Below are 26,909 nucleotides of genomic sequence, written 5' to 3'. Positions count from 1 at the left end.
TATTGAAAGCTTCCACCATTCTACCTCTTTGACCACTTCCGCCGAGTCATTCTTTGATGATGTCGGCCCACACAGTGAAAAGGAGGAGGCTCAGCCCCTCCCCTACAAATTCCAATTCTCCAGCTCAGTCGCAAATCTCCAATACGACCCCAACGAGCTCGAAAGAAGAGACTCCCAAAACAACTCAATCCGTTGCGCGCAAGGATGACCCTTTGGCCAAGAGTCACCAAGGGCGCAGAGGGAATGAAGATGGATCTGCAGAGCTGGCCATGGCTAGTGGCTTCTACAAGTCTAGCTTTTTCAAGTTGCAGATGGACGAGTTGCTGACCGGACTGAGACCGAATTACGAAAAGCAAATTTCAAAGCTTCAGGATACTCTGCACAAGTTGAAGGATACAATCGAAAATCTACCCGACAAAGAATCGAAATCTGTGGCCGAGGCCGAGAAGGAGCTGCGCACAGTCTCCGAGATCGTGATTCCGTGGCCTGAGCCCCGACCGGCCAAGGACGCCAAATACACCATGTCGTACGCGAAGCCCGCAAATATCAATGTGGTGGGTAGTGTCATTTTGAAAACGGGAGCCAAGACAACAGAGTCTCGACCGGTCGATTTGGCTGTGACGATGCCCAGCTCCATCTTTCAGGATAAGGACTATGTCAACCATCGCTATTTCCATAAGAGAGCATACTATATTGCTTGCCTCGCCGCTGGAATACAGAAACAAATGGATGCTTTGGGACTGGATGTCAAATTTGGATTTCAGGACGGTGACAGTCTTCGTCCTCTGATTCTATTGGAGCCTCGTCCAACCTCAAAAAATGACCCGACTCCCCAGCCGCCGATTATTCGAATCCTGACTGCCATTGAACCAACTCTATTCCCAATTACCCGGACACTCCCGATAAGAAGTAACATCCGACAAGGCTCAAAGGACCAATCAGAAGCAGGTGAAGCAGGTGAACCCACTCCATATTACAATGCCAGCCTGCGCTCCGAGGCCGCCGTCTCCCTTTACCACAAATACCTCCATTCAACCGCTCAGAAGTGCGAATCGTTCCGCGATGCTTGTGTCTTGGGGCGCACTTGGCTACAGCAACGTGGCTTGCATACCTCTTTTCAAAGCGGAGGATTTGGAGGCTTTGAATGGACAGCACTCGTCTCCCTCTTATTTGAGGGTGGCGGCCCAAGCGGTCAACCGATTCTTTTGCGGTCGTATAGTAGCTATCAGATATTCAAAGCTACCATGCAGTTTCTGGCTGGAAGGGATTTGACAACTCCCTTGCTTCTTTTCGCAAGCAACGTTCCCGTTCCTGATGGGGGTCCTGTCTTGTATGATGGCCGGAGAGGGCTGAATATTCTGTACAAGATGACTGTTTGGTCTTACGCAGCGCTTCGACACGATGCATCAATCACCCTCAAGATGCTTAATGAATCTCGCGAAGATAACTTTGACCGAGTCTTCATCGTTAAGGTTGACGAACCGGCGTTGCGGTTCGATCGCCTCATCTCATTCCCCAAGGCATTCAACGGCGATACCCTCCGTGCTCTTCGCGAGCAGAACAATTTATACACCACACTCTCCAAGGCTCTTGGAGACCGTGTTAAGCTTATCTCTCTTACGAGCCAAAGTGCCGAATCTTGGTCCACCCGAGCGAAGGCCCTGACCAAGAAAGCGAGCCATAGCCTATCCGTGGGACTTCTACTCGATGCAGATAACGTTGGTCGGGTGGTTGATCACGGCCCTGCCGCAGAGGAGAAAGAAGAGGCAGCCTCGTTCCGGGAGTTCTGGGGTAATAAGTCAGAGCTTCGGCGATTTAAGGATGGTAGTATCTTGGAGAGTCTGGTTTGGTCTGACCAGCCATCTGAGGACTCCATTGTGCTCCAGATCTTGACTTACGTATTCCAGCGGCACTTTCAGATCGCTGAGGAGGACTTTTCTTTCACTGGAGATGAATATGACGATTTGCTCCTAGACGAAGGTGATGGTATCTTGGCGTATTCCAGCGCTCCTTTTCAATCCATCAAAGAAGCTTTCGGTGACCTTGAGAGATCAATTGGAAACATGGAGGAAGTCCCATTGACCATTCGGCATCTAGCGCCGGCTAGTCCATTGCTGCGGTACACTGCGCTTCGAGTGCAGACTCCAGGTGGAGCTCAAGAATCGGCAGATATTGTCCTTCAGTTCGAAAGCTCTTCACGATGGCCCGATGACTTCGCAGCAATCCAGATGACCAAAGCCGCCTTCTTGTTGAAGATCGGTGACTCTTTAGAGTCATCGGGTGCCGCTTCATCCTGCCGGGTTGGCCTGGAAAACGAATCCAGCAAGGTACTGAACAATGTGTACCTGGACATTTCCCATACTTCCGGTTTCCTTTTCCGCCTCAGAATCCACCATGATCGCGAGCAAACACTTCTTGAACGTCAATTAAAAGACAAAAGCGTCAACCCCCGAGAGCGGGAAGAAATTGCGTACGCTCTTTTCACATACAAGCGGCTGTTTCTACAAGCTCCACGTCTGACCCAAGCATTGCGAAGTCTCTGTACTCGCCTTCCCTTGCTGTCACCTACAGTCCGCTTGGTCAAACATTGGTTCAATTCTCATCTCTTCTCGGCCCAGGTCTGCGATGAGTTGATTGAGCTACTGACGGTTCGGGCTTTTACGCAACCTTATCCTTGGGACTGTCCTTCGAGTGTCATGACTGGGTTCTTGCGCACTCTCCACTTCCTCTCTCGCTGGGATTGGCAACAAGAGCCGTTCATCGTTGACCTGAGTGGAGATCTGACCCCGGAGATTACCGAGACCATTCGCACCCGATTCAATGCCTGGCGCAACATTGACCCTGCAATGAATACTGTTGCCCTGTTTGTCGCATCTGACATTGATACCGACGGCGTGACCTGGACCCAGTATGAAATGCCCTCGAAGGTCGTTGCTGGCCGGATCTCGGCCCTAGCGAAGGCAGCAGTCAGCTTACTCCGAAAGGAGAGCCACGACCTCGAAGTATCAGACCTCTTCCAGACGTCACTTGCCCCTTACGACTTTGTTATAAATCTGCGTCCGAAATTCTCAGGCGATCGGTCCGCCTCAGTTTCCAAATATAAGAATTTGGTTGAAGGGGCCTCCAATCAGCCCGGCGCGCTGGCGATTGTGAAGTCATTTGTGCATGATGTTCAGGCATGCTACGGCCAAAGCGTCCTTCTCTTCCATGGAGATGAGCGGTGTGGCGTCATTGCCGGTCTATGGAATCCGCAAACACTGAAGCCACGGAATTGGAGCTTGAAGACGGCCTACTCGACAGCCCCAGCTGGCTCCAAGGAGGGTGCCGACCGCGTCACAATCAACCAGCAGGCCATCTTAAATGAGATTATCCGGCTGGGGGAAGGTCTTATTGATACCGTTGACGCAGGCGATTTGAAAGCATAGGGCTTGAAGCCCAGAAGAGAGGCATTATACCGGAAAATTAGATTTTTATCATACTGGCGAATGTACATTACCTGCTTGCGCCGCTGCAATGCAAAACTATTCCAAAAACAAACAACCCAGCATGACCATCAGATACCAAAAGATAACCACATAAAATATCATTGTACAATCATGAACCCCGACCCGACTTGCCCGTCGGCACCTGCGAGGAGAAAGAACAGAACTTATCCTTGATCGCCACAACCTCGTAGGTGCCTTCGTCAGAGGTTCTGACGGTCTTGCGATGCTCGTAGGAGATGTCATGCTTGATGTCGAGGACCTCAGACTTCTTACCCTTGCGGGCATTAGAGCTTCGGATGTAACTGTGGGCGGAAAAACGTAATCAGTATCGATCATGAGAATAAAATCAGAACCAGGACTCGTAGCTTACGTGAATTCGAATGGCGGCGTGCCCCAGAAATCGAAGTGCAGTTCAGCTTCCCCACCTTCGTGGATGTCGACCACAGAAATTTGGCCATTGCTAATCCGCACACTGGGCATCTCATGGATGACCTTGGTGATATCCTTATGTGCCTTGCACTTCCCACTAGCCCCATCACCGACAGCGGTGATGGTGAACTCGCCTGGACGTTCGGCAATGCGGCGGAAGTTCGTGTTCTGGGACGTAGCCTTTCGTTGAGCTCCATCGAAAGTATAGAAAACTTCAAACGGTGCATGCCCCGAAAGAGAGAATGACAACCGTTCACCAACGCAATAGTCAACCTTGGATTCAAGAGGAATGATGGTGGGAACATCGGAAACAGACACCCGGACGGACGACGAATCGTATTCGGTGGTTCTCTGACAGCCACGGGAGTCACGCACCTTGTGAATGCTGACTACGTGTTGGCCAAGGTCCAGATGGCGACGAGGAATAGGCAGGTTATGGTGATTCGAATTGATTTTCGGAATGGAAACGATCTCTGGTTTGGCATTCGAGTGGTGCTTGATTGTGATCTCCAGCGAGAAGGGGGGACACCTTCCAAAGTAATTGGGATGGTCTCCTCGCCACTTGCATCCTCTTTGCAGAAACCGTAGATATGACCAGGAGAATCAAACCGGGCGGTTGGAAGCGAGTTAACCTTTTGCGTCACAACCAATGCACTGCTCTTCGGGTTATGGTCGTAGAGATTATCGCCGACATCGGTGAATTTGTAGGTGTATTGACCGGGGTCAGATGTGTCCATTTCGGTTGTCAACACGTTAAGTGCAGTTCGCAAATTTTTGGTGCGTACCGAGGAGGTGCCACGGTCTGTCTTCCGCCGTTGCTCATACTGAAGAGCGAAAGGAGGATTGCCAGACAGACGGAGTTCAAGACTGTCGTCATCACCCTGGCAGACTTCTGGCTTCACATAATTGCCCGTTGTTCCGACAGGTGAACCATCCACGGCGGTGACTTGGGGTCGAGGGATCCAAGAAACCTCAAATTCCTTCGCAGCTTGGTCCACAGATCCTGGACATGAGCTGTCATATACCTCGAGAAGCTCATAGAGGCCTTCTTGATCCACGATCAGAATGCTGTTCTCGTCCCAGAAGGTCTTCTGAAGAGGTGACTGGTTGATATCCACGTTTTTGTGTTTCACTGTCCATGGCCGCTCACCACTCAGCCTCAACGGAATCTCGATCTTCGAGCCTTGCATGGCAGATAGACTTCGCTTTTTGTCGATCTGGCCAAAAGAAGCATGAGGTGGCTTGGACCGCGCATCAAATCTCACCGTTTCTTTGAGTGTCCGTTTGCAATTCGACTTGTCTTTGACACTGGTAAGCGCGATGGTGTACTCGCCTCCGCTCACCAATTTATCTGTAGTAATGGTCGCCATTTCGGTGTCCGATTGAAGCACATGCTTGGTTCGCTTGCCTTTGTGAAGTAGTTCGTATTGCAGGGTCCACGGAGCCTCTCCCAGGAAAGCCAAGTCCACCGAGACAGACTCTCCAAAACAAGCTTTGCGCACCTCCCTTGGACCAACGAAGTGAGCGGAAGCTGGTGGCTTGACATCCTGTTCCAGTGGAGGCACCTTGTCCTTCAGGGATCTTGGCGAGTACACAACATCCTCGATATCAAGGAAACGGTAGCGGTAGAAGCCAGCTTCCGAAGGTGTGAAATCCAGCTGTGCTCGTGGACCGTCTATCTTCTGGGTCTTCGTGATGGCCCCCTTGGAGTTCTCAATGCTATACCGGAGACGGAATGGTGGAGACCCTGTCAGATCTAAATCAACAAGCAAACCAACTGCATTATTGGCACACCGATCAAAGATCTTCTCTGCCCTGACAGACAGTTCAGGCTCGGGTGGGTTGTGCAGGTAGCAAGAAGCGGGTTCCAAGATGTCACCCGGGCAAAATTGACTAGAAACGGATGTCAAAGAGTACCAGCCCGGTTCTTTGATGGGCGATTTCTGATCCACCGATCTCAGGACGAGGGTGGTCTCTTTGGAATCCGCGCTCTTCTGAGCATCCGAGCCATCATTATACGTGTAAACCACTGAGAAGGGGCCGTCGCCGTCGTACCCAGTTCCGACGGCCTGGAAGTTGATGGGAAGATCAACACTGTCGCCGCGGGCAACTTCCAGCGGGCGTTGGTCATTGCATCCCGACAAGGAGATGCGCGGGCTTTCATGAACCGAGAACTGGTGCCACTGGGATAACGACTTGGCCGATGGCCGCTCTGCATCCTCCAAAATGGTTGAATAGTTGGCAATGTTCCCACAAGCATCGTGAACCTCTTCAATGGCGTAAAGCCATTCTCCACCAACGTTCAGAGATTCGTTCAACGGGACATCAATTTTTTGGCTCTGTGCCCATGAGATATCGGGTTGGTTGATGCTGAAGAGAGCACCTCCTGGCTTTTGGCTAAGGAGAGGTGAACGCAGGTTATCCGGCTGGATATTTTGGAATGAAAAGCCACGATCATGGTGGTTTACCTGGCGACTATACTTGATCTTCAATGGGGGCGTGCCTTCGACTTCAAGCACCAAGTTAGACAGTTCTCCTTTGCATTTATTTGTATGCGAGTTTTTGATCAGCGCTCGTGGGCATGCCACAACTAGGGCATCAGATGTACGAGTGCGCACATCGAGCTGAGATTCATCAACCACCCGTTGAAGACGATAAATACCCGTTTTCCTGACAGGGATGTGAAGATCCCGGTAAGGGACAGGATCAAGGGTTGCATGCCTCTTTTCCGCTTGCTTCTTGAGCTGCTTCAATTGTTTGAACGGAATGGTCAAAGTTTCGTTTTCGCCCGTGTTAAGGTCGAGGCGCAACACTTCAATTAAAATAGGGTCTGTCTGGTTCACGCGAATGGGAAGGGTCACAGTGTTTCTCTGAGAATCAACACAAAGCGCCTCTCGCTCCGGGTTGAGAACGGCAGAACTATAATTTTAAACTTAGTACAGCATCAATCTCGTGTGTCCTGAGTGAAGTATGAAACGTACCCTTCCGGAAGAATATGCACAATTTGCTTTCCCAAAATCAATGAGGCATTATGAATGATGTCTCCCGGCTTGACCTTGCGTTCTGAGATAGACAGCTCCCGATCATAAGCAACCTTGACCATCCCTGCAAGCCACGCGCCCAAGGGGATCTAACGACCTTAGCAAAAGAAACATCATGTTTAATTGAAGGGCAGGGAAACTTACTGGAATTTGAAACATGAGGAACACATTGCCGACCACGTGCAACAAGAACAGAGCCAGTGTGGTCGGGAATGCCCACTCCAGCCATGGGATGCGCAAGGCCTGCAGGCCGAACAAAAACACCCCATCCATCGACACCCATTTCAGGAACAGCCAAGTCGAGTCTAGCTCGTCGGACGCAGTCCAAGATTCATATATGCGCCACGCGTTGAGAGCCAGGTAGAAAGCTACCACATAGAGGCGCTGCGAGGGCGCATCAATCAAGTTGATCGGGACGAGGGGCGTGTTGGTATTCTGGGGCGCGGGCGCCTTGGGCGCCTTCGCCGGAGATTTGGAGGGTGATTTTCTTTCTCGTACATCGCGGGACTGAGACCGGGGAGTCTCAAAAAGCTTTCTTCTCCTGGGAATTGTCTTGGGCGTCTGAGGAAAGGCAGACGGAAGGAGGGGAGTACCGTTCATGGCATGCTGTGGTTGCCAGAGTCTTCGGCGGGGGTTGCCACAATGGAAAGATGAAGCTGGAAAGAAACTCTGCAGGCTAGTTCTCCCAAAGCCGTGGTAAGTAGCAAGGTATTCAATTCGCTGTGGAGTGAATTGATCTGATCTTTTTACTCACAAGGAAGTTGGAGGAAAACAAGAAACAAAAAGTAGTGAAGTTGCCGAGAGACGCGGGAAGCGCGTCGGACAAAGCTCGGTCCACCACATCAGACATACCATACTCTCCGTACATAATTCCTACTTTTCTTGTACATCACCTCTTTTAGACCTCACTACTCAAAGGACTAAGACGAATCTTATGTACTCTTTTTCTTTTTTGATAAGCTGAAAACAGCTTGAATACTCATCATGGTCCCACGTACCAAGAAACGACGTCTGACCGATCTTTCGGAGGACAACAGAGATGAGATCTGTCAGCCAGCTACTCAGCCGCAAAAAGATAGCTGGAACGGATTCTGTGAAATCGAGTCAGAGCCTGTAAGCAATATTCATTGATACTGTCATGATCTTTATAGCTCATGCATTTGGCTAGGCTCTCTTCAATGTAATGCTCCGAGAGTTCGGGGTGAAAGGAGTCAAGGTTCAAGAGGTTGTATCTCTTGAGGAGGAAATGATGGCTTTCCTTAAGTATGATCCCGGCTGAATAGTCATTTTGGGTGGTTTTTGACTTCTTGAAAACAAGTTAGCTAATCAAACTGAGGATAGTAAACCGATCTATGGATTGATCTTTCTGTTCCGCTGGCGGGAAGACGATACAGATCGGCAGGAAATCAGCTGTCCCGATGGGCTCTGGTTTGCAAACCAGGTAAGTAGGGGAATTGAAGCGTTAGAGAGAGAGAGAGAGAGAGAGAGAGAGAGAGACCCAGGCTGACTCTTGTCTAGACAGCAATCAATGCTTGTGCCAGTGTAGCCCTCCTGAATATCGTCAATAATATCCCAGATATCGACCTCGGGGAAAATTTGCAGCATTTCAAAGAATTCACTTCCACTTTTACTCCAGCTCTCCGGGGCGATGCTATCAACAATTTTGAATTCGTCAAGAGAATACACAATTCCTTCGCACGGTATGCTTTTAATCCCCCGTTGTCTGCTTATTGGTGCTGATCACTTCCAATTGTATAGCAAGATGGATATTCTAAATGCCGATCTACAGCTTAAATCGGAGGCCACCTCCAAAAACCGGTATAAAGGTCAAAATACCGGCGACTCAGATGCTACTTTCCACTTCATTGCGTTCATGCCGGCCATAGGTCAAGTGTGGAAATTCGACGGACTAGAACGGCAACCACAATCCCTGGGTTCGTATGCCCCTGATCCTCTCAAGTTGCCATCTGGTGATCAGTCCTTTCATATTGACTTTCCCTAGGTGAATGCTCCGAGGATGACTGGTTGGAGTTGGCTCGGCCCAATATCGTGGACCGAATGACCGCATACGAGGAAGAACAGATTGAATTTTCTATTCTAGGGGTGGTTCGGGATCCCCTGCATGACCTGATCCAGCAGCTTGCCATCAATGTTCGAAGTTTAGAGACGTTAATTGCCCAACTGACATCCCCCGCAACCCCGGTCCTTCCCGATGCGATGCTATCCGAGCTCAAAGAGACGGTGCTGGGCCCCGATCCTTCCTATGGCTTGAGCCGCGCCGACATTGATGCGGCTGTTATCTCCGAGGTCGCCTTTCCAGAATTCGCCACGGACCTGCAACGACTGCGCGAGGTACAGCACCAATTACGGGGTCGGATAAGAGAGGAGCAACAGGCTCAACGAACTGACGAGGACCATGCGACGGGACGGCGATATGACTATGGACCGGCGGTACGGACGTGGCTGCGATTTCTTGCACGCAAACATATGCTGGCGGAATTGTTGTAAAAGCAAATGAAGGCCTGGATCTGGACCCTCGTGGCGCAGTGATTGGCCCACACCTGGTACCCTTCCACACCTTAAATAATCCGGATGATCAATACAGAATACCGAAGAATTACAATACCAATAATACCATCTAGGCCTGAAATGGAAACCCCATTCTTATTATTTTTGGAATCAGTGTACCGTACTGAGCTTGGGAGATACTAATGTGCTGTATGTATGGATACTGTAGGTACCTAGCTCTTTGGTTCTCGCCAATCATATTCAGGTCCATGGTCCGGTAGGTCGACTGGAAAAGAGCTACGAACCTCCTTAATTTGTCTCAGAGCTATGTCTTGAATACCAGATGTTTCAATTTTCTTATCGCGCCCCATAATATCCCTATCGTACTGTATTACAGTACAGTGACGGGTCATAAGTATTTGCACCCCCTCGCCCCACACCCCCTGATTATATAATATTCTGCCGGTCAAAAACCTTGGAAATTGTATGAATTCCTACCTAATATGGTGTATACCACCCTTGAGACTCAATAATTGCCTCGACACGGTGCGGCATAGTCTCCGAAAGATGGCTAAAATGGCTAAGATCAAGCTCATCCCAAGCCTGTTGCGCTGTCTCGACTAAGATTGCCTTTGTTTCGTTGTTATTCCTCATATGGATCAAATCAGGTCGAAGTTTATAAATTGCCGCTTTAAGTAATGCCCATAGGTTCTCAATAGGATTCAGATCCGGTGAATGAGGTGGCCACTCCATAACCTCGATATTCATCTCCTCTAAAGCTTCTCGTACAACGTAGGCAGTGTGTGTTGGTGCGTTATCATGCTGAAATATAGCGTCTTCATTCGCCATTAAAGTAGGTAAAATTCGACGATATAAATCCTCAATAACGAAGCGGTTAATACCTCCTCTTTCAGATTCAGGATCTCCAAAAAGCGGGATCAATCCAGTACGCCGCACAGCCCCTGAAAACGCTGCCCAAAACATCTGCTTAACTTGCTTTCCACGCTGAGGTAGCCCTTGGACTTGGCCCTCTTTTGGTTGGTCTCTTGGACGAGTAAAAGTCCACTCCCGGCGGACACCAATTCCACGTTCAACCGTACACTCATCAGACCAGAAAACTCGGGCCCAATCCTCAGGCGTAAAGTGTCGATATCGGTAGGCCCATCGAAGTCGTTTCGTGGCATTCTCCTCAGTTAAGTATGGTCGCCAACTACAGCGCCACTTCCGGAGGTTCTCAGCGTTTAGAAGGCGTTGAATCGAACGAATTTTCACCTTATGGTCAACCTCAGCGAGTAGATCTTCACGTGTAATTCTTGGATTACCATGAATAGCCTGGAGAATTCGGTCTTTCTCTGCGTCAGAGAGCTTTTTTGGCCGACCAGAGCGTGCCTTAGAGACACCTTCTCGTCGTTCATGCTCCTTCTTAATTGTATATCGAATTGTAGATAGTGGGATATAGGGATAACGCTTTTGAATACGTTTATATCCCCATTTAATAGCGTGGAGCTCGCATATACGCTCACGTATGGCGGGTGTAAGCTCCGCTGAGCGGGCCATGTTAGCTGAAGCTAATAGATATTAGGAGATATAGTGAATTAGACAAGAAAGGGGGTAGGTCTAATAATATTGAACGCGAGACTATACACGACTAATTTAGCGTGATTTCTGATACGCGAATTAGGAAGGCGGTACTAGCGGTGAGGGAGTGGGTCTTTAGGGGGGTGCAAAAACTTATGACCCGTCACTGTACTTAGATAGCCCCTTTGTAACGGGTAATATGAGCGTATTGATATTGTATCATGCCCCACCCGGGGCAAGATGGCAAAAAATAACAGTTTCCCACGTCACTGGATCTTTCCCCAAATTACAAGTCACGGTTTCCTTGTTCTCCTTCTTTTTCCCTATACTCGATTTCTTTGCTGCTTCCTCCTCTGCGCTCTTGATCTCTGACATAGGGCCCGTTACCGAAACCCTCTTTCGTCGTCGCATTCTTTGCTATTGGAAACCGCCACTCCGCACCATGTCATCAACCGCCGTGCCTGAGAAGGCACCCGATGATTCTTCCAAGCTGAAAACCTTTCTCTCCATTTTGCGAAAGTATGTTTGATCCCTGAGACTCTACAGGGGTATCAACTCCAAAAAGACAGAAACAAAACAACCCAATCTGAACGGAAACTTTACTAATACAACGGTCACCCAGATTCGTGGGTGTGACAGATATCGCTTCGGTTCGTTTTTCGTTGCCAGCGCAGCTTTTAGAGCCGCGACCGAATCTGGGTAAGCTTGCAGGGAACACGTGTGTGACATGGGCGAGGCACTGACGGGAAACTCAGAATATTGGAACTATCTGGACCGACCAGAGACCTTTGCAAGGTCAGCACCCGTCATCGATAGCAGTCGCTCATGTGCTGACTCTAGACAGTATTGGCACGTCGGATGATGAATTAGGTCGCATGCTGGAGGTGCTGAAGTTCTGGTTTACGAAGGATCTGGTATTTCTTGACTTGCAGTCTGCCCCATGAACCTGATTGAAAGTGGCTGACCCATCCAACAGAAATACATCAAGGGCAAGCCATGCAAACCGTATAATTCGACCTTGGGGGAATTTTTCCGAGTAAGTGAAATGGAGTCAATTCTCTCGAGGTGGCTACAAATGCAGGAAATGGGTATTGACGATTTATGACCAACAGTGCAGTTGGGATGTGCAAGACGTTGCCCCTCTGGAAGCCAATCTCCCGGGGGTCGACGCAAATGGCAACGGCACTATTGTGAAGGATGGAAACGAGAAGGTCAAGGTGTGCTATTTGACCGAACAGACTTCTCATCACCCACCCGTCTCCGCCTTCTACATCGACTGCCCCGAGCGGGGTGTCTCCGCACGAGGTTTTGATCAGCTCAGCGCCAAGTTCACCGGCACGAGTATTCGAGTGAGCCCCGGCCAGCACAATTTGGGGATTTTTGTCAACCTCGAGAAGAGGGACAACGAGGAGTATCAGTTAACGCATCCGCATGCCCACCTGGGAGGCTTGCTGCGAGGCGCTCTATCGATCACGGTGTCGGACGCATGCTACATCACCTGCCCAAAAACAGGCATGAAGGCTATTTTACAATACCTGGAGGAAGGATGGATTGGCCGCTCGCAGAACCGGATGGAGGGCGTGGTTTTCCGTTACAACCCCGAGAAGGATAATGTCACAAGGTTGAAGGATGTAGCGGAGAGTGATATTATCGCGCGACTCAGCGGGTCCTGGCACGGCAAGATATATTACACCCCAGCGGGCTCCAAAGAGCCCATTCTGCTCATCGATATTGAGCCTCTCTACCCTGCGTCGAAAGATCTGCCCCCCGATGATCAACAGCTATCCAATGAATCCTTGAAATTCTGGGGCGACGTGACGGATGCCATTGTTGGTAAACAGTTTACCCAGGCGACCAAACTGAAGCAAGACATCGAGGAACGTCAGCGTCAGCGAGCGGCAGAGCGTAAGGCGCAAGATGTCGAATGGAAACCACGTTTCTTCACCGGTGCAGTCACTCCGCTGGGCAAGCCTGAATTGACCGAGGAGGGTCAGAAGGTTTTGCAGGGGATTCGGGAAGGGAAGTTCACCTTGGAGGAAAGTACAGTACAGGGTGCATAGCTTTCTTAATGGTTCCCAAGCTTCTGTCTCAAGCGTTTCCCTCTATTCTGTGTTTTTGATCGATGCAGAACTTTTGGCGTATCTGGCATGCGCGACCATTCCTACTTTGGCGTATATCTCCTGTCTCCCTTTTCACCTTCTCACATACTTTAGAATTTTTTTCTTTTTTGTGCCTTCACTTGGAGGTTGTACCTTCTTTCTCATCCCTTTATTTTTTGTGGATAGTCACTTGGGGGCGAATGAGGACTTATTCTCCTGTCGAGGGAGCAGCAACTACTCCCTTGATGCTCAGAGAGAATATACATGTTTCAATACCTGCACTTGGTTCCTAAAATCCCGTAGATAAATGTTCTATACAGTAACAAACCAAAGTGAATGAACAAAGGGATGAAATTATTCGATTCGACATGCGAAACATCCATAAATCACTCCGAACCGATCGGTAGCCACCAACACCTCCCCTTAAAACCAAACACAAGAAACACCGCCACAAGATAGGTACAGTCGTTAAAACGTAAATGCATGGAGAAGCCTAGGGCCGCTTTTGCTAAGCCGAGGCACTGACGACCTTGGTGAAGCCAGCAGTCACGGTCTTGGTGATTTCTTCATTCTTGTGAGGGAGGAGAGATAGCGCGTAGGCGACATCGTTCCATTGCCGTTCCGTCTCACAACGAGGCAGTCGAGCAGCAAGCTTGTCCGCTAGCTGACGAGCATGTTTTTCCTGCGCAGACAGTATGAGTATTCAAAGATTTCTAGAATGAGTTGGACAATTGAAACTTACCTTCTCCACAAATCCGATGAGGAATTTCACAATACGGCGCAGGGATACCTCCTCCAAATTCCGCTCCGCACTCAACAGACTGAACATGTCCACAAAGTGGTTGTAAACAGCATTGTCCTTGGTGGCCAGCTCGGTGAAAAACATGCGGGCCAGGTCGGCGATCTTCTTATCGTCATCTTCCAAGCACTTTGCCATCTCACCAAGCTGACCCTTGACCTTGACCTGACCAGCCAAAATAAGGAAGGTTAGGGTCATGAGACAAGTACGCTTGACGGATGCCTCGTCGTCATTGAGACGGCGGTATAGGAAGTCCGTATTTTCGTCAATGAGATGATTGAAGCAGACGGCCATGTCACCGAGTGCGATAACGGCATTGCTGCGCACGATTGGATCCTCGGACCGTTCCATGATTGTTATCAGGAGCGGAAGGTTCTTCTCACAATATTCGGCCGATACACACATGAGCTTCGCCAAACACAAGGTTGCGGATGCTTGTAGATCACGATCCGGGTAGGTGTTATTATTGGCGCAGATCTCCGCAACCAATGGACCAAACTTTGCAAGAAGGGAGTTGTCACCATAGAGTAGCTCCCGCTCGCGAATATGAGCCATGGCGTCTTGAAAATCGTCCTCGGTGGTACCTCCGATCAAGTCAAGCTCATCCTCGTCTGCATTGTCGGCGGTCTTTTGAGCAGCAGCCTCCACAGTTTTATTCTTTTCCTGCTCAGCTTTGCGGCGCTTGAAGTCAAGCTCACACAGCTCTAGGTGCACAATCTGCTTGATCGCAATATGGCCAACGACATACAGGAGTTGCGAAAGAGCTGCGGATGAAGGCCTTGGTTTTGATCCTTGTCCATCGGTCGATGCGGTGCCAGGGCGTTGATCCTCCTCGTCCACAGAAGCATGCGAGGATGAAGGTCGTTGGAGATGAGGCTGGAACACAAATCGAGTCTTCCTCCGAAGAATGTCAGAGCAAAGAACATCCGGGTGCTTAGAAAGAGTGTAGATGGCGCTGATAGCCTGCTCCGCAACACCGTACCACTCTTTACTGTCAGAGGGAATTTCAAGCATGGCGGCAAGCTTGGTCAGCACCGAATGATCGTTGGCAAGCTTGGGGATACCGATATCCTTGGATTTAGCTTGGCGCCCAGGCACCATGCGCCGTAAAGCAATGCATGTATATTTGGCGAGTACAAGATCGGATCGTCCCAGGCCACCGAGGCCGATGCGTAGCATGGCCTCAATCTCCTTGACGACAACCTCCGGGTCGGCCAACGCGAGCATACCAAGGACGATAATTGAACCACGGCGCTGAGTTTTCGAGATCTCCTTTTTCTGAACACTGTAAACCTGCCAGAGCTTGGCGATTACTGTCTCTGAGACATGCCCTGCCTTCATCATGGTACTCAGTAGCTGCTCGAGACAAGTGAGTTCGGCTGGTGTCGACCCAAAGGTCAAACTGATCATATTGCGGGCGATGTAGTTCGCGGCATCATTGGGGCTGAAAGAATCAGGTGCATCAAAAAACAGCCCCTTGTAGCAGTCAATAAGATGAGTCTGAACACCCTTGCCTTCGTCACTGTTGCCTTTGGTCCAGATCAGACGAAGCATGCGACGGATTCCACTGCGAGCCGTCTCAACCTTGTAGGCATCTAGAACCACAAAGAAATCCATGGCCTCGATTACCTCACTCTTGTTCCGAGATGAGAGCAGCTGAGAGACCACAGTAGATCCTGAATGGAGAACCTCGATGAAGCGCAAAGCCTCATTGTAGTATTTCCTGGTCAGCTGTAACCGAGTCAACAATTCGGATGTGGCCGCTTGTTCCGCTGCTTTTTGTACAGCGATTTCCTTCTCCTCTTCTGTCATTCTAGGCGCTTTCGAAGGCGAGTCATCCGGCATCTGGGTTGCATCATCCAACAATTCAGGATCAACGCCCTGAGTAGCATCCGCATCAAAGCCTGGTGTCTCCGGGGGCCGCAGGGCATTCAATTCCGCATCCACCCCATCTAAGCGCTCGGTCCACTCCTTGCACGAAAGTTGACCGCCGTGCATCACACTGAACGGGTGCGTGGCGACCAGCTTAGACAGCAGCTTGATCGCATTCCGTCGCACATTGCTACTCTTATCTTCAAGGCTTCTCGCAGCCAACTCAGATGCACGCTGTCGTCTCTTGGGGAATTTCTGCTCTAGGTCGCAGATTCGCATGAAGACTTGGATGGCTCGACAGCGGCAGTAGGGGTTGATGTCTAGGAATCTCTCTTCCAATACATCGAAAAAGGCGTTGATCTGCGTCTTGTAGTTTTCGCTGGGTTCTTCTTGTCGGCTCAAATCAGAGATGAGGTTGCCGCAGACTTCGATGACTGCGCATCGCAGTGTGTATGCCTTGGTAAAGGGTCAGTCCAAGTTTGGTTTAATTGGAAGGGTAGGGAATGTATCCACCTCGCTATCGAGCTGCTTGGCCAGGAGGGTCATTTGCTTTATGATCAACCTCGGGGCAAGGTCGGACAGCTTGATAATAAATGCAGAAACAGATTTGGGCCCACGGGTGTCGTTTGAATTGAACTCTTTATTTCCAAGTTCCCTAGTTCGTATTAGCACAAGGTTCTTGGGGCACTCCGTGGGAAATATTACTTTAGAATCTCATCAGAGAGTTGAGGGTAGTCGTATTGTTCTGCAAGGATGTGAAGGAATTCGGCCATGGGCTCGGACAGATGCTCGAAGTATGTCAGGCTTTGAACAATTGAGGTTTGCGCTCCTATTACGTGAATTAGCTCCAACAATCGATTCCTCATTCCACCACTGGATGCATACCAAACGCATGGCCATGGTGCTTCACTGCGATGCACAGCACCTTGAAAGCATGCATTCGGATAGCCATGCTCTTGACTCTCTGCTCGCTCTCCAAGATCAGATAGATGGTTCGGGTGAAAAGATTAATAAAGGTGTCGCGGTCCGAGGTGGTCAAGAAAATGCGGCCTAATTTGAGTTTCATCACCTTGCACATGGTCTCCATGGAGATTTGAATCTGGGGAGTCCAATCCCAGTGGCCATCCTTGGCGGACTTCTTAGACTTGGAGCCTCCTCGTCGGGCGGGGGCAGACTCTGCGGGTTTCTCGGCTGCCTTGACCTCTACCGCGGATAGGGCCCACTGGAGCAGGAACCCGTACATCTCCAGGAGTTGTTTGTGATGTTGGATGGCATCCTGCTCGTCGGATTCTAAGTCGCCATGGATAATATCTGCCTCAACAGACAATCCGGATACAATGAGATCGAGTAGTTTGCTGAGGGATTTCACGGGGACGAAGGTGGTATATCTGCAAGGATTCACAAGTTCAGAGTCGATTCCTGGTGGACTAAAACCTCCATGGGGTAATTGGAAAGGGACCGGTGCGCACTTTAATAGATATTGTAGAGAATCGAAAATGGAAGATCTTGTTAGGGATTCTGGGTTCTCCGCCACTGCATCCACAATCGGGTTTAGAACATTGTCAATCAACGCCGGCGATATCTGATCCGGGTCGGATTCGCAGTCGAGAAGCTCCGGATCAGCCTCGGGGGTTGGAAGTGAAGACGGATCACTCAAGTAGTACTTGAGTGACTCGTTGATATCGAAATGTATTCTGTCCTCCATGGCGTTGTCGTGGACCACGAGGGCAGGTTGTTGGTGTTGTCGTTCCAAAGAGTGGGAAGGAGGGGAAGCGAACAGTGTTGACGATATCCGTGTTTGGCTTTTACTCTTTTGGTCGCGCGGAACCACAGTGACTGCTCACCGCCCGTATTATTACCTGTCATACCCTCGTACTGCCGTGGTTTTCGGAGAAAAACAAGCGATGCGCATGTCATTGCGCTTGAACCCTTCTCTTTCATCCCCCCATTTTCCGTAAACAAGATTGGGAATTGTTGGGCGACCTTGAATTTTCTGAGATCTTTTTCGTTTTTTTCCTTCACTTTGGGTCTATGCCATGTCGACCCTCAGAGAAGCCCCCACCGGAGTCTTCGAACTTCAGCGGAGCAGTTCTTTTCGAGGACTACAGCCCGCAACGCATAAATACGCGTCGGAGGATGGTGATGAGAGGACAACGCCCGGCGATATGCCTCAGGGAGCGAGTGACTATGAAGACGAGGAGGAGGAAGTGGATGAGTCTGTTCGGGAAGACATGACCAAGCTGGAAGACACCTTTCCTGGCATCTCGGACCGATTCCGACTAGTCAATCGAATTGGAGAAGGTATGGGTTGGATCCAACCTGCTGTACAAACGCTTGGAGTTAACCATTGAATAGGGACCTTTTCGACGGTTTACAAAGCCGAAGACTTACTTTACGACCACTATCATAACGACTGGGACATCTTCGGGCAAGCGCAAGAACAAGAAGCCTTCGCCGGTCCTCCCTCCAAACGACGTCGAGTTGAAGGAGAGCATGCCAGACACAAGAAAGCCCGATATGTGGCGCTGAAAAAGATCTACGTGACCAGCAGTCCAATTCGAATTCAAAACGAACTGGAGCTCCTCCACGATCTCCGAGGCTGTCGATCTGTGTGCCCTCTAATCACGGCATTCCGATTCCAGGATCAAGTCGTGGCTGTGTTACCTTATTTCCCACACACCGACTTTCGTATCCAATATCGTACATTCATGGTGGCAGATATGCGCCATTATCTACGGTCCCTCCTGACTGCATTACACTCGGTTCATGAACATGACATTCTCCATCGCGATATCAAACCAACGTACATGCCCCCTCATACCGCCTCTGGGTTCTGGATTGCATGCTAACATGGCCTGTCGCAGTAACTTCCTCTACAACCCGGATCTAAAAGAAGGTGTGCTAGTTGACTTCGGGCTTGCAGAGGTTGGTTTTGTCTACTTCGGGACTTGCTGATCTTGACACTGACTCTATTCAATTTTCCACAGCGCCAAGGTTCCGAATACACTGGTGCATGCCTCTGCACTCACCAATCATATGTTCGCCGAAGTCGTATACTTTCCAGCTACTATTCAAAGAACCCACCCGCCGGTGGATTGTCGACTGGATATCCCAAAAATGACTCTCGGTCATCGAGGCGAGCGAATCGGGCTGGGACTCGAGGCTTCCGCGCGCCAGAGGTACTATTCAAATGCACCTCCCAGACAACGAAGATTGACATGTGGTCCGTCGGTGTGATTCTTTTAACCTTATTGGGCCGTCGATTTCCCTTCTTCAATTCTGCAGATGACATCGATGCCATGATTGAGATGTCCAGTATTTTTGGCACCCGGCGAATGAAGACTGCAGCGGCCATGCACGGACAGATCTTTGAAACCAACGTGCCTACCATCGGTGAAAAGGGCTACAGCTGGGAGAAACTGGTAAAATGGTCAAGCTGTGTGGAGGATTTGACTGAAAGTGAACAGCAAGCAACACGTCTCCTTGCGGGCTTGATGGAGTTGGATCCAACAAAACGGCTCAGTGCTGAGGAAGCTTTACAACACGATTTTTTTACCAACCCAGTTCACCATGACGTGGAGTGGGGAGGCAACCCCGAGGAGAGTGGGGAGTCAGCCGAAGATGATGAGGCAGGAGAAGACGAAGCCGACGAAGTGGCAATGCTATGAGATCAAGATTTGTACGATATGTGATGCAATTTTCATGTTGCTATACGATACAGCTGTATTATGAATGCTTTGCTCCAAAATAAGAAGCGTAAAAACCCAATTGCCTGGTATCTCCATAAACACCACACCGAAAATACTGTACTCTAAACCTTTAGGAACGGGTATGAAATTCATGTCCAGATGCTGCTTAAACAGCTTCTCCAAAGTCATAGTGGCCAGTCTCCGAGGCATGCTTGGTCGCTCCCTTCTCTCCAGTGAAGGTGCCTCCACACGTGTTACAACGGACGGAAAATCCAGCGGTATCGGTATAATAATGTTTGCCTTGTAGAACTCGACACAGCTCTTTCGCCTTCTCCAATACGACTGTGTCAACTGCGTCAAAGATCTTGGTGTCGCCATGTGCAAATGAGTTGGCATGGGTGTATGGCGGGTCGGAGGGGGAGAGTGCTAGGACGTCGTAGTGAATGCCCGAATAGACCACGATGCAGCGAGTCGGCGCACCTTCGTTGAATTGGAACATGTGTAGGGTTTTAACATCGATGGAGCAGATTTCGATATTGAAGTACTCGCTTAAAATTTTGAGCTCGATCGCGCCGCCCCACGAGTCATCGTTTTGAATCCACTGGCAATATTCGTCCGGCTTCTTGCCCAAAATTGCTGCCGAGTATTCCGAGGGATTTGATTGAATAGATCCCGCGATGATTGACCGCAGCTCGACCATAGTATCCATATCACCCATAACCGCAGCGCCTACTGCTCGGAAGAGACACGAGTTGTCATCAGGCATGACCCGAAGCACAAATGTACCGGCATGTTCGGGCGAGGCAATCTCTGGAGGGTCATCTGCAGTTGACACTGGTCTTTGCGACATCGAAGATGGTTGTTGCGAAGGCTGTGGGATGGCAGGGCCCGGTGGGTTGACTGGCGGATCATTAGGTCGGGCAGCTCCCTGTCGCTGCGCGACAATCAGCTGTTCGCCGTTTAAATTGACCCCAAGATCCGTAATTTTTTGATCGGATTGGAACTGTTCGAGTTCCAAAGGCTTGAGATTTGGGTATCCATATTTCACCTCGAAGGAAGCCAGGCCAGTGTTCTCTGCAATTTGCATTCGAAGATCGCGGACGGTGGCGGACTCGTCCAGAGACACTGTTGACTGGCCCTCGGGCCCTCGCACGCGCATCCGCATTGTGCAATGGCTAGACGTAAGACTGTGACGGTAGGCAAGTAAACGTGGGATATGGAAATGAAGTTTAGAGATCAAGGTCCCGCACTGATCCAGTGAGGGGGACGATGACGACTGGGTCCAGATGTGGGGTAAAGTGTAGACGAGGAAGGCGAAGTATATATCCTTGATTGATAACTGGATCTGTTATGGACCCTGAATTTATAGAGGCATATACTTTGAATGGAACTGACCATTGCTGAATGATCACTTCCAGCTGAGACTGGTCGAATTCAAGTCACTATAATGTAACTCCGTACTGTACTTTCTTTTTCTTTGGTCCTAGTTATGGCCGATCTTGCACACCCCACTTCGTGTATGGCCGGTACTTTCCCTTACAATCCATCTGAGTCCCCGAATCACTTAATTTGCACCTTTTGGAAATTGAGAACCTAGATGTGTCCCAGTTTCAAGTCCAATACTGGAGGAAGTACACTGGGATGGTTGAAGTCCCGTGATTCTGGTTGTAGCCTGTACAAACAGGCACATATGGTAACATTACATGCGTATTGAAGACGTATCAGTGATTGATGACTCAGCAGAGCGTAACTTAAACTGTCTTGAGCGCTTTCTCTCCCTTTGCGACGAAACCAGCTCTCTTCCGTTATCTTCACGATCCCACTTCTTGGTTTCCCGCGTGTAACTTTAGTGGTACACCATGGATCAAGCGGAGCGAGAGCAGTCGCAACCACAGCCTCGGCCAGAGGAGCCTGTCACCTCAATCGAGGAGGATGGCGCCATGACCGAAGACAAATGGAAGGCCATGATGGATGTCACAATGGCGATATATGATTTTCGCGAGCCGGAGTAAGTGATTTGGGTGCACGAAAGGACTCGAGGATGCCGAAATGCTGATCGCCTTGTAGTGGCCACGATCCGTCGCGACTTTTCCACCGCAGTGTCAACAAACGCCTTGTTCCGGACTACCAGGACATTATCAAAGAGCCAATAGCTCTTAGTATCCTGAAGCAGAGAATCAATAAGCGTGAATATAAGCAGTTCTCGGATTTTGTGCGCGATTGCGCTTTGGTACGCGACTTGAGCTTTTTCCTCAATTCACGAAGCTGATTCCCTCATTACTAGATCTCCCACAACGCGCAAACGTACAACAGACCCAAGTCGCAAGCCTATGAGGATGCTCTTGTGATAAAGGTAAGAACGACCGCAATAATATTCAGTCTCGTGGAGCTTGTCCGCATACCTCGTGGGCCCGTGACTAACCCCGTTCTCGCGCGCAGGAGGTTTTTCATGACCAATTCAAAAAGCTTGTAGCTAATGGTGTGATATCTGCCGAGGAAGCCAAGTATCCGGACTTGGGAGAGATTCCTGAGGCAGATCCTTTGCCCGACGACGACGAGGAAGAGGAGGAAGAGGAGGAAGACGATGAAGATGATTCCGAAGATGAGGGGCGCCGCAGAAAGAAACCTGGACCGAAGCCTGGCTTCAAACGTGGCACGAAAGACTCCCAGAAACAGGAGCCGGATTTACGCAAAAAGCGAGGTCGACCGCCTCGTGTGGATACCCCGATGGAAACTCGGATTAAGACCATTCTGAAGGGAATTAGGAAGTTCAAGGGCCCCGGTGGCCATTTAAAGATCGCTCACTTCGAGCGTCTGCCGGATAAGGCTGCCTACCCAGATTACTACATGGAAATCAAGGAGCCGATAGCCATCGATATCATCAAGCGCAAGGCGAAGCGTAAGAAGTACAACTCCGTCGACCATTTCATGCGGGACCTCGATCTTATGTTTGACAACGCCAAGGCCTACAACCAATCGGAAAGTCAAATCTACCGAGACGCTGCTGATCTGCAAGGCGATGCTCGAAAATTGGCCGAGCAGGAGAAGAAGAAACCCGACAGCGAGTACTTGATGGAAGATGGTCGATTCCCATTGCCAAATGGTATCTTACATCGAGGCGAACTTTGGAAAGTTGGAGACTGGGTCCACATTCAAAATCCAAATGATGTGACCAAGCCCATTGTGGCGCAGATCTATCGGACATGGCAAGATTCTGAGAATGAACAATGGATCAATGCATGCTGGTATTATCGCCCTGAACAGACGGTTCACCACTTCGAGAAGCATTTTTACCCTAACGAGGTGGTGAAGACCGGCCAATATCGAGACCATCGCATCGATGAGATCGTTGACCGTTGCTTTGTGATGTTCTTTACTCGCTACAGTCGAGGACGCCCCCGGGACTTGGCACCTGACAAAGAGATCTATGTTTGCGAAGCTCGTTACAATGAAGAAAAGCACAAGCTTAACAAGATCAAGACATGGGCGAGTTGCCTGCCCGATGAGGTGCGCGAGAAGGACTACGAAATGGATCTTTTTGATGTGCCTCGAAAGATCAAAAAGGTCCCCAGTCCAATTAAGCATCTATTGAAGGACGATGCCAAGGAAACGGATGATCTTCCCCGGCCAACTTGGGGAGCAGATAATGCACCTCCTGTCGTGGGTGCTGTTCACCGTCGCCCTCGTGATGAGAATGTAGGTTCAACTGGGCTTTTGTATTTTTCTTTTTCTTTTTACCTATCAAATGTGACAAGGTCTGACTCTTCTCACTAGGAATCCCCACCGCCGGAGCCAACTCCGTCTCCGCCTCCTACTCTGCCACCATCCGCCATGGCATCGGCTACTCCCCGTCAATCCATGAACCAACCTCTTTTGGGTGCTAATATGGTGAACTCGGGCAATGCAGTAGCGGCTCCACTCCAGACACCTATACCTGCGCCTCCTGCGGCCCAGACATCACCAGCACCTATGCCCCAAGCGACATTCCAGCCTCCAATGAACCCGCAAATGTACCAAGGTCCTAACCAACGTCGACCAAGTAACTTCGTGCCGCAAACACCAACTAGTGTCTATCAAGCAACACCGGCATCGCATCAATATTCGGCAGCACAGCCAACGCCATATGCAGCCCCCTACTCCACCAACCGTCCCCATGCTGCGGCGCCTGTGTACAACCCCAATGCCCCCCGTGCTGTGGAGGTATTCCATCTTAGCGACGCGGCCAATGCAGCGATCCCCGCCGATATTCGCCAGCAGTTTCATTGTGACGAGAGGGGCCGTGTCTTGTTCTTCTCGGCCCCACCTCTGGATATCATTGTACCGGCTCAGCCGGAGTTGGCCCACTCTCTCAAATACCTTGCTCGTAAAGAAGAGCGCCAGAAGCACGTCACCGAAAGAAAGCGCAAGCGTGAAGAAGAAGAAAAGCAACGAGCGAATGAAGAAAAGCGACAGCGTGCCAGTGAAGAGACTGCCCTTGAAGCTCGGATCGAGGCTTTGGCCCCGAGAGCCATTGAATGCATGGTAAAACAAATCGTCACCGGTACTGATGAGCTGTACAAGATTTTCCATCACGACCAAGCCGACAGTGTCCGGGCTGCAGACTTGAAATCTCGAGAAAGTAGAATTTTAGCCGATCGCCTGGCTCGTCAACAGACGAACCGAATCCTAACGCAGTCCAACAAGGATTGAGTCGGCATATCTCAGTGATAGTGCCATATAAAGTGGCATTTAATATACGGATGAAGAGAGGCATACGAAGGTTTTTATCTTGCGATACTCATTTCCTGTGCCATTCATATTGCACATCCGTATCACAAATTTGGTGGAGGCGTCATGTATTTCTGGGTCGGGGCAAGAATAAGGGGCGTTTGCAAGATGTATGATTAGGTCGGAGAGGTAAACCTTGAGACCCTGAAATGTATCTAATATCAATCTGAATGGATGCTTCAATCAGAGTCTATCATAGAATATATGAAGAATACCTCCGTTGTAGTTTATTTGCACATCTCCCATTTGTACGATCAGAGGATGAGAAAGAACCTGTGAAACATGGAAACGCAGGCCAAGACAAAGATACCAGAAACCAAGGTCCTTGACTCATGATTGGAGAACCAAGATATCAACGGGACCAAAGAGCCTCTAAGATCACTCAGAAGACAAAGAGATTAATACAGGAGATGGCCAGGAAAAGAGTCCAGTCTCGAAAAAATATACGACGGGTCTAATATGGTCCAAAAACAAAGGTGTAGAACAAATATTTCAACCCATATGAAACGCGAAAAGAAAGACGCCAAAGTCAGGTATAGCCACGAACAAGCACGGCAAAAGCCACAACTCAATCTATGGGATTCGATTGGAAAGAGTCTGTATATGTCGCCGAACCGCACCGGCGGGGACGGATATTAGCCCCGAGGGGCTTTGAGATCCATTGTCAGTTTCTCCTGTTTCTTTGGCCCTGATTGTTTTCTGATGCTCGGCGATGCTGTTGTGTGCCCAAGTAAAACTCCAATGGCCTCTTTTTTGTTTTTGATATGAACATGTCCAATATGAAAAGCTTAGACGCCGTTTGGTCCGTGTCGTCGTGAGAGTAGTAAAAGTATAATTAGGCGTCGTTGGAGCTCTCTTTGGTCTCGTCGGAGTTCCAGGAAGAGCTGCTACGCTTATTGCCTTCTTCCTCTTCCATGGAGAAGACAAGGTCGTTCTGTTCCTCTTCCTCTTCGATCTTACTGGTGGTACCTGAGGAGATGGTGCGGTCGAGGCGGCCTGGGGCCATGGAAGAGTGTCGAGCAGAACCTGGGTGAAGGGACATTCCGCTGAGCTGCTCGGAAATCATAGACATGGATGACTGTCTTCCGGGACTAGAGACAAATGGCGATCCATCATGGGAGGCTCGACTGCCGATGGGGCCTAGACTGGGGCTAGCAGCAGGGTTCAACGCAGATTCACGGAGAGGAGAGCCGATGTGAGAGAACGAAGAGGCAACGCCATCATCATCTTTCTTTTGACGCTGCTTCGCAAACAATGCCCCAAACCTGGACGGGCTTGACGCGAGAGGCGAGCCATTCTTGGAAAAGCTGCTGCTCATGCCTAGACCACTGATATCATGATCCGTCCGGGACAGTCGGCGCAACTTTTCCTGCGGGGTGAGAACATCATCGTGCAGGTTCATCGGTAGGTAGTCTTCTTCCATAGGGAAATTTTCATCCCAATCATCAAGCGCAGTAGGCCGAGGGACGCTTGCGGACAGCATACGTGGCTTGACAGGGCGTGATGAGTGTAGGAATCGAGGTCCGACGGTATCCTCAGGCGCCGGCGGTGAAGATCCAATGTTGGAGAACGGCTTGCGACGGTCAGAGCTAAAGCCGATGTCACGCAGGTTTCTGAAGGCATCTGAGGGCCCCGGCCTCTGCGCGGGTGGGGACAATTCCAGACCAAACTTTGAGGGCATTGAAGCAGCCACTGGGCCATATCGAGCCACATGAGAAATACCTTGACTATCGAATGAGGCAGGGAGCGCGGCATCGAGAGCAGTCAGATGTTGGTGATTGGGTGACATGGGGAAGCGGGCATCCTCTACCGGAGAACCATACTTGGACCCGGCATCGGAGGCCAATCCTGCGTCGATTGTTGGAATCGAATCATATGGCGGGACTTGCTGTCCATGCACGGTGGGGAAGTCTTCTGGCTGAGGGGCATATCGCGTTTCATGGCCATTCATACGTTGTTGCGAAAGGACCGAGTTCGTTAAGGCCGAGTCTTGGTTCACATACGCCTGCGGGTTAACCCGACCACCCAAGTTAAGGTGGCTACCTCCAATTCCCATACCAGCTCCTCCTCCAGTCCCACCACCAGTTGGTCGATTCACCCGCCGTCCGTCCGGTAGAATGTGTGCTAAAGCACATTTGGCGCCAAACTTGCAGTTTCCCTGGTGGCGAAAAAATAAAGAGAGTGCCCGTCAGTGCCCAGTCATTGTACAGTTCGTGATATGACGATTGGTATGTCGCGCAAGGACCGTGACTTGTTCCTTACCTTGGAAAAGTATTTGCAGGGAGCATAATCGATGGCCGAGTCGGTGGAGTGCAGGAATGGACAAGCGGGGCCTGCCTGACAGGCACCTTGACGAAAGAATTTGCAAGGAACATGTTTGGTATCTGCGGGGCGATCGGAGACCCTAGATTAGCTTACATGCGAGACAAAGAAACCGAAGCCATGAAAGCTAGAGCGGAGGCGCAATCGTACTCTTATTGCTCGGATTAGGCGGACTGCGAGCCATGTCGAGACTCGAGGGATTGCGGGAATGACCATTTTGAACCCCGGAGGGCACTTGCAGTGGCGCACGACCTCTCATATCGAGGCGATTGGGGTTAGATGAAGGAGGGCGAGAGGCCGAGAGCATCGCCAGACAGTTG

General features: G+C 50.1%; 10 protein-coding genes across 10 annotated transcripts; 5 read left to right on the top strand and 5 right to left on the bottom strand.

Annotated features, from left to right (window-relative positions):
* Positions 1-56: 56 nt before the first annotated feature.
* Positions 57-3,425, top strand: N7484_007703 (rRNA-processing protein UTP22; the record flags this gene model as incomplete). The annotated part of the gene is made up of 1 exon (XM_057118090.1): positions 57-3,425. The coding sequence occupies one exon, from the start codon at positions 57-59 to the stop codon at positions 3,423-3,425; it is 3,369 nt and encodes a 1,122-aa protein (XP_056971125.1).
* Positions 3,426-3,594: 169 nt separating this feature from the next.
* On the bottom strand, positions 3,595-7,555 carry N7484_007702 (uncharacterized protein; the record flags this gene model as incomplete). The annotated part of the gene is made up of 5 exons (XM_057118089.1): positions 3,595-3,787; positions 3,856-4,387; positions 4,444-6,833; positions 6,896-7,044; positions 7,100-7,555. 5 exons carry the CDS (start codon positions 7,553-7,555, stop codon positions 3,595-3,597), a joined length of 3,720 nt encoding a protein of 1,239 aa, XP_056971124.1.
* Positions 7,556-7,939: 384 nt separating this feature from the next.
* On the top strand, positions 7,940-9,463 carry N7484_007701 (ubiquitin C-terminal hydrolase 37; the record flags this gene model as incomplete). The annotated part of the gene is made up of 6 exons (XM_057118088.1): positions 7,940-8,068; positions 8,124-8,218; positions 8,297-8,396; positions 8,474-8,655; positions 8,714-8,889; positions 8,958-9,463. 6 exons carry the CDS (start codon positions 7,940-7,942, stop codon positions 9,461-9,463), a joined length of 1,188 nt encoding a protein of 395 aa, XP_056971123.1.
* A 498-nt stretch (positions 9,464-9,961) lies between these two features.
* Positions 9,962-11,020, bottom strand: N7484_007700 (uncharacterized protein; the record flags this gene model as incomplete). The annotated part of the gene is made up of 1 exon (XM_057118087.1): positions 9,962-11,020. The coding sequence occupies one exon, from the start codon at positions 11,018-11,020 to the stop codon at positions 9,962-9,964; it is 1,059 nt and encodes a 352-aa protein (XP_056971122.1).
* A 463-nt stretch (positions 11,021-11,483) lies between these two features.
* On the top strand, positions 11,484-13,101 carry N7484_007699 (putative oxysterol binding protein (Orp8); the record flags this gene model as incomplete). Its single annotated transcript, XM_057118086.1, has 6 exons — positions 11,484-11,560; positions 11,664-11,740; positions 11,797-11,836; positions 11,886-11,955; positions 12,018-12,077; positions 12,154-13,101. The coding sequence occupies 6 exons, from the start codon at positions 11,484-11,486 to the stop codon at positions 13,099-13,101; spliced, it is 1,272 nt and encodes a 423-aa protein (XP_056971121.1).
* A 547-nt stretch (positions 13,102-13,648) lies between these two features.
* Positions 13,649-17,516, bottom strand: N7484_007698 (condensin subunit YCS4; the record flags this gene model as incomplete). Its single annotated transcript, XM_057118085.1, has 5 exons — positions 13,649-13,822; positions 13,883-16,267; positions 16,325-16,466; positions 16,517-16,640; positions 16,697-17,516. 5 exons carry the CDS (start codon positions 17,514-17,516, stop codon positions 13,649-13,651), a joined length of 3,645 nt encoding a protein of 1,214 aa, XP_056971120.1.
* Positions 17,517-17,847: 331 nt separating this feature from the next.
* N7484_007697 (serine/threonine protein kinase CDC7) lies at positions 17,848-19,479 on the top strand (the record flags this gene model as incomplete). The annotated part of the gene is made up of 4 exons (XM_057118084.1): positions 17,848-18,112; positions 18,167-18,614; positions 18,676-18,736; positions 18,799-19,479. 4 exons carry the CDS (start codon positions 17,848-17,850, stop codon positions 19,477-19,479), a joined length of 1,455 nt encoding a protein of 484 aa, XP_056971119.1.
* Positions 19,480-19,666: 187 nt separating this feature from the next.
* N7484_007696 (ubiquitin-specific protease OTU1) lies at positions 19,667-20,665 on the bottom strand (the record flags this gene model as incomplete). The annotated part of the gene is made up of 1 exon (XM_057118083.1): positions 19,667-20,665. The coding sequence occupies one exon, from the start codon at positions 20,663-20,665 to the stop codon at positions 19,667-19,669; it is 999 nt and encodes a 332-aa protein (XP_056971118.1).
* A 694-nt stretch (positions 20,666-21,359) lies between these two features.
* On the top strand, positions 21,360-24,189 carry N7484_007695 (putative RSC complex subunit (RSC1); the record flags this gene model as incomplete). The annotated part of the gene is made up of 5 exons (XM_057118082.1): positions 21,360-21,508; positions 21,568-21,730; positions 21,785-21,853; positions 21,940-23,196; positions 23,275-24,189. The coding sequence occupies 5 exons, from the start codon at positions 21,360-21,362 to the stop codon at positions 24,187-24,189; spliced, it is 2,553 nt and encodes an 850-aa protein (XP_056971117.1).
* A 913-nt stretch (positions 24,190-25,102) lies between these two features.
* On the bottom strand, positions 25,103-26,896 carry N7484_007694 (putative spindle poison sensitivity protein Scp3; the record flags this gene model as incomplete). Its single annotated transcript, XM_057118081.1, has 3 exons — positions 25,103-26,425; positions 26,530-26,651; positions 26,740-26,896. 3 exons carry the CDS (start codon positions 26,894-26,896, stop codon positions 25,103-25,105), a joined length of 1,602 nt encoding a protein of 533 aa, XP_056971116.1.
* Positions 26,897-26,909: the final 13 nt, after the last annotated feature.

This window comes from Penicillium longicatenatum (assembly GCF_028827895.1).
Source record: "Penicillium longicatenatum strain IBT 33135 chromosome Unknown contig_4_segment0_segment0, whole genome shotgun sequence".
In the NCBI taxonomy this organism is placed as follows: domain Eukaryota; kingdom Fungi; phylum Ascomycota; class Eurotiomycetes; order Eurotiales; family Aspergillaceae; genus Penicillium; species Penicillium longicatenatum.
Note: the sequence above shows the minus strand (reverse complement) of the source record. Positions and strands in the feature narration are given on the sequence as shown.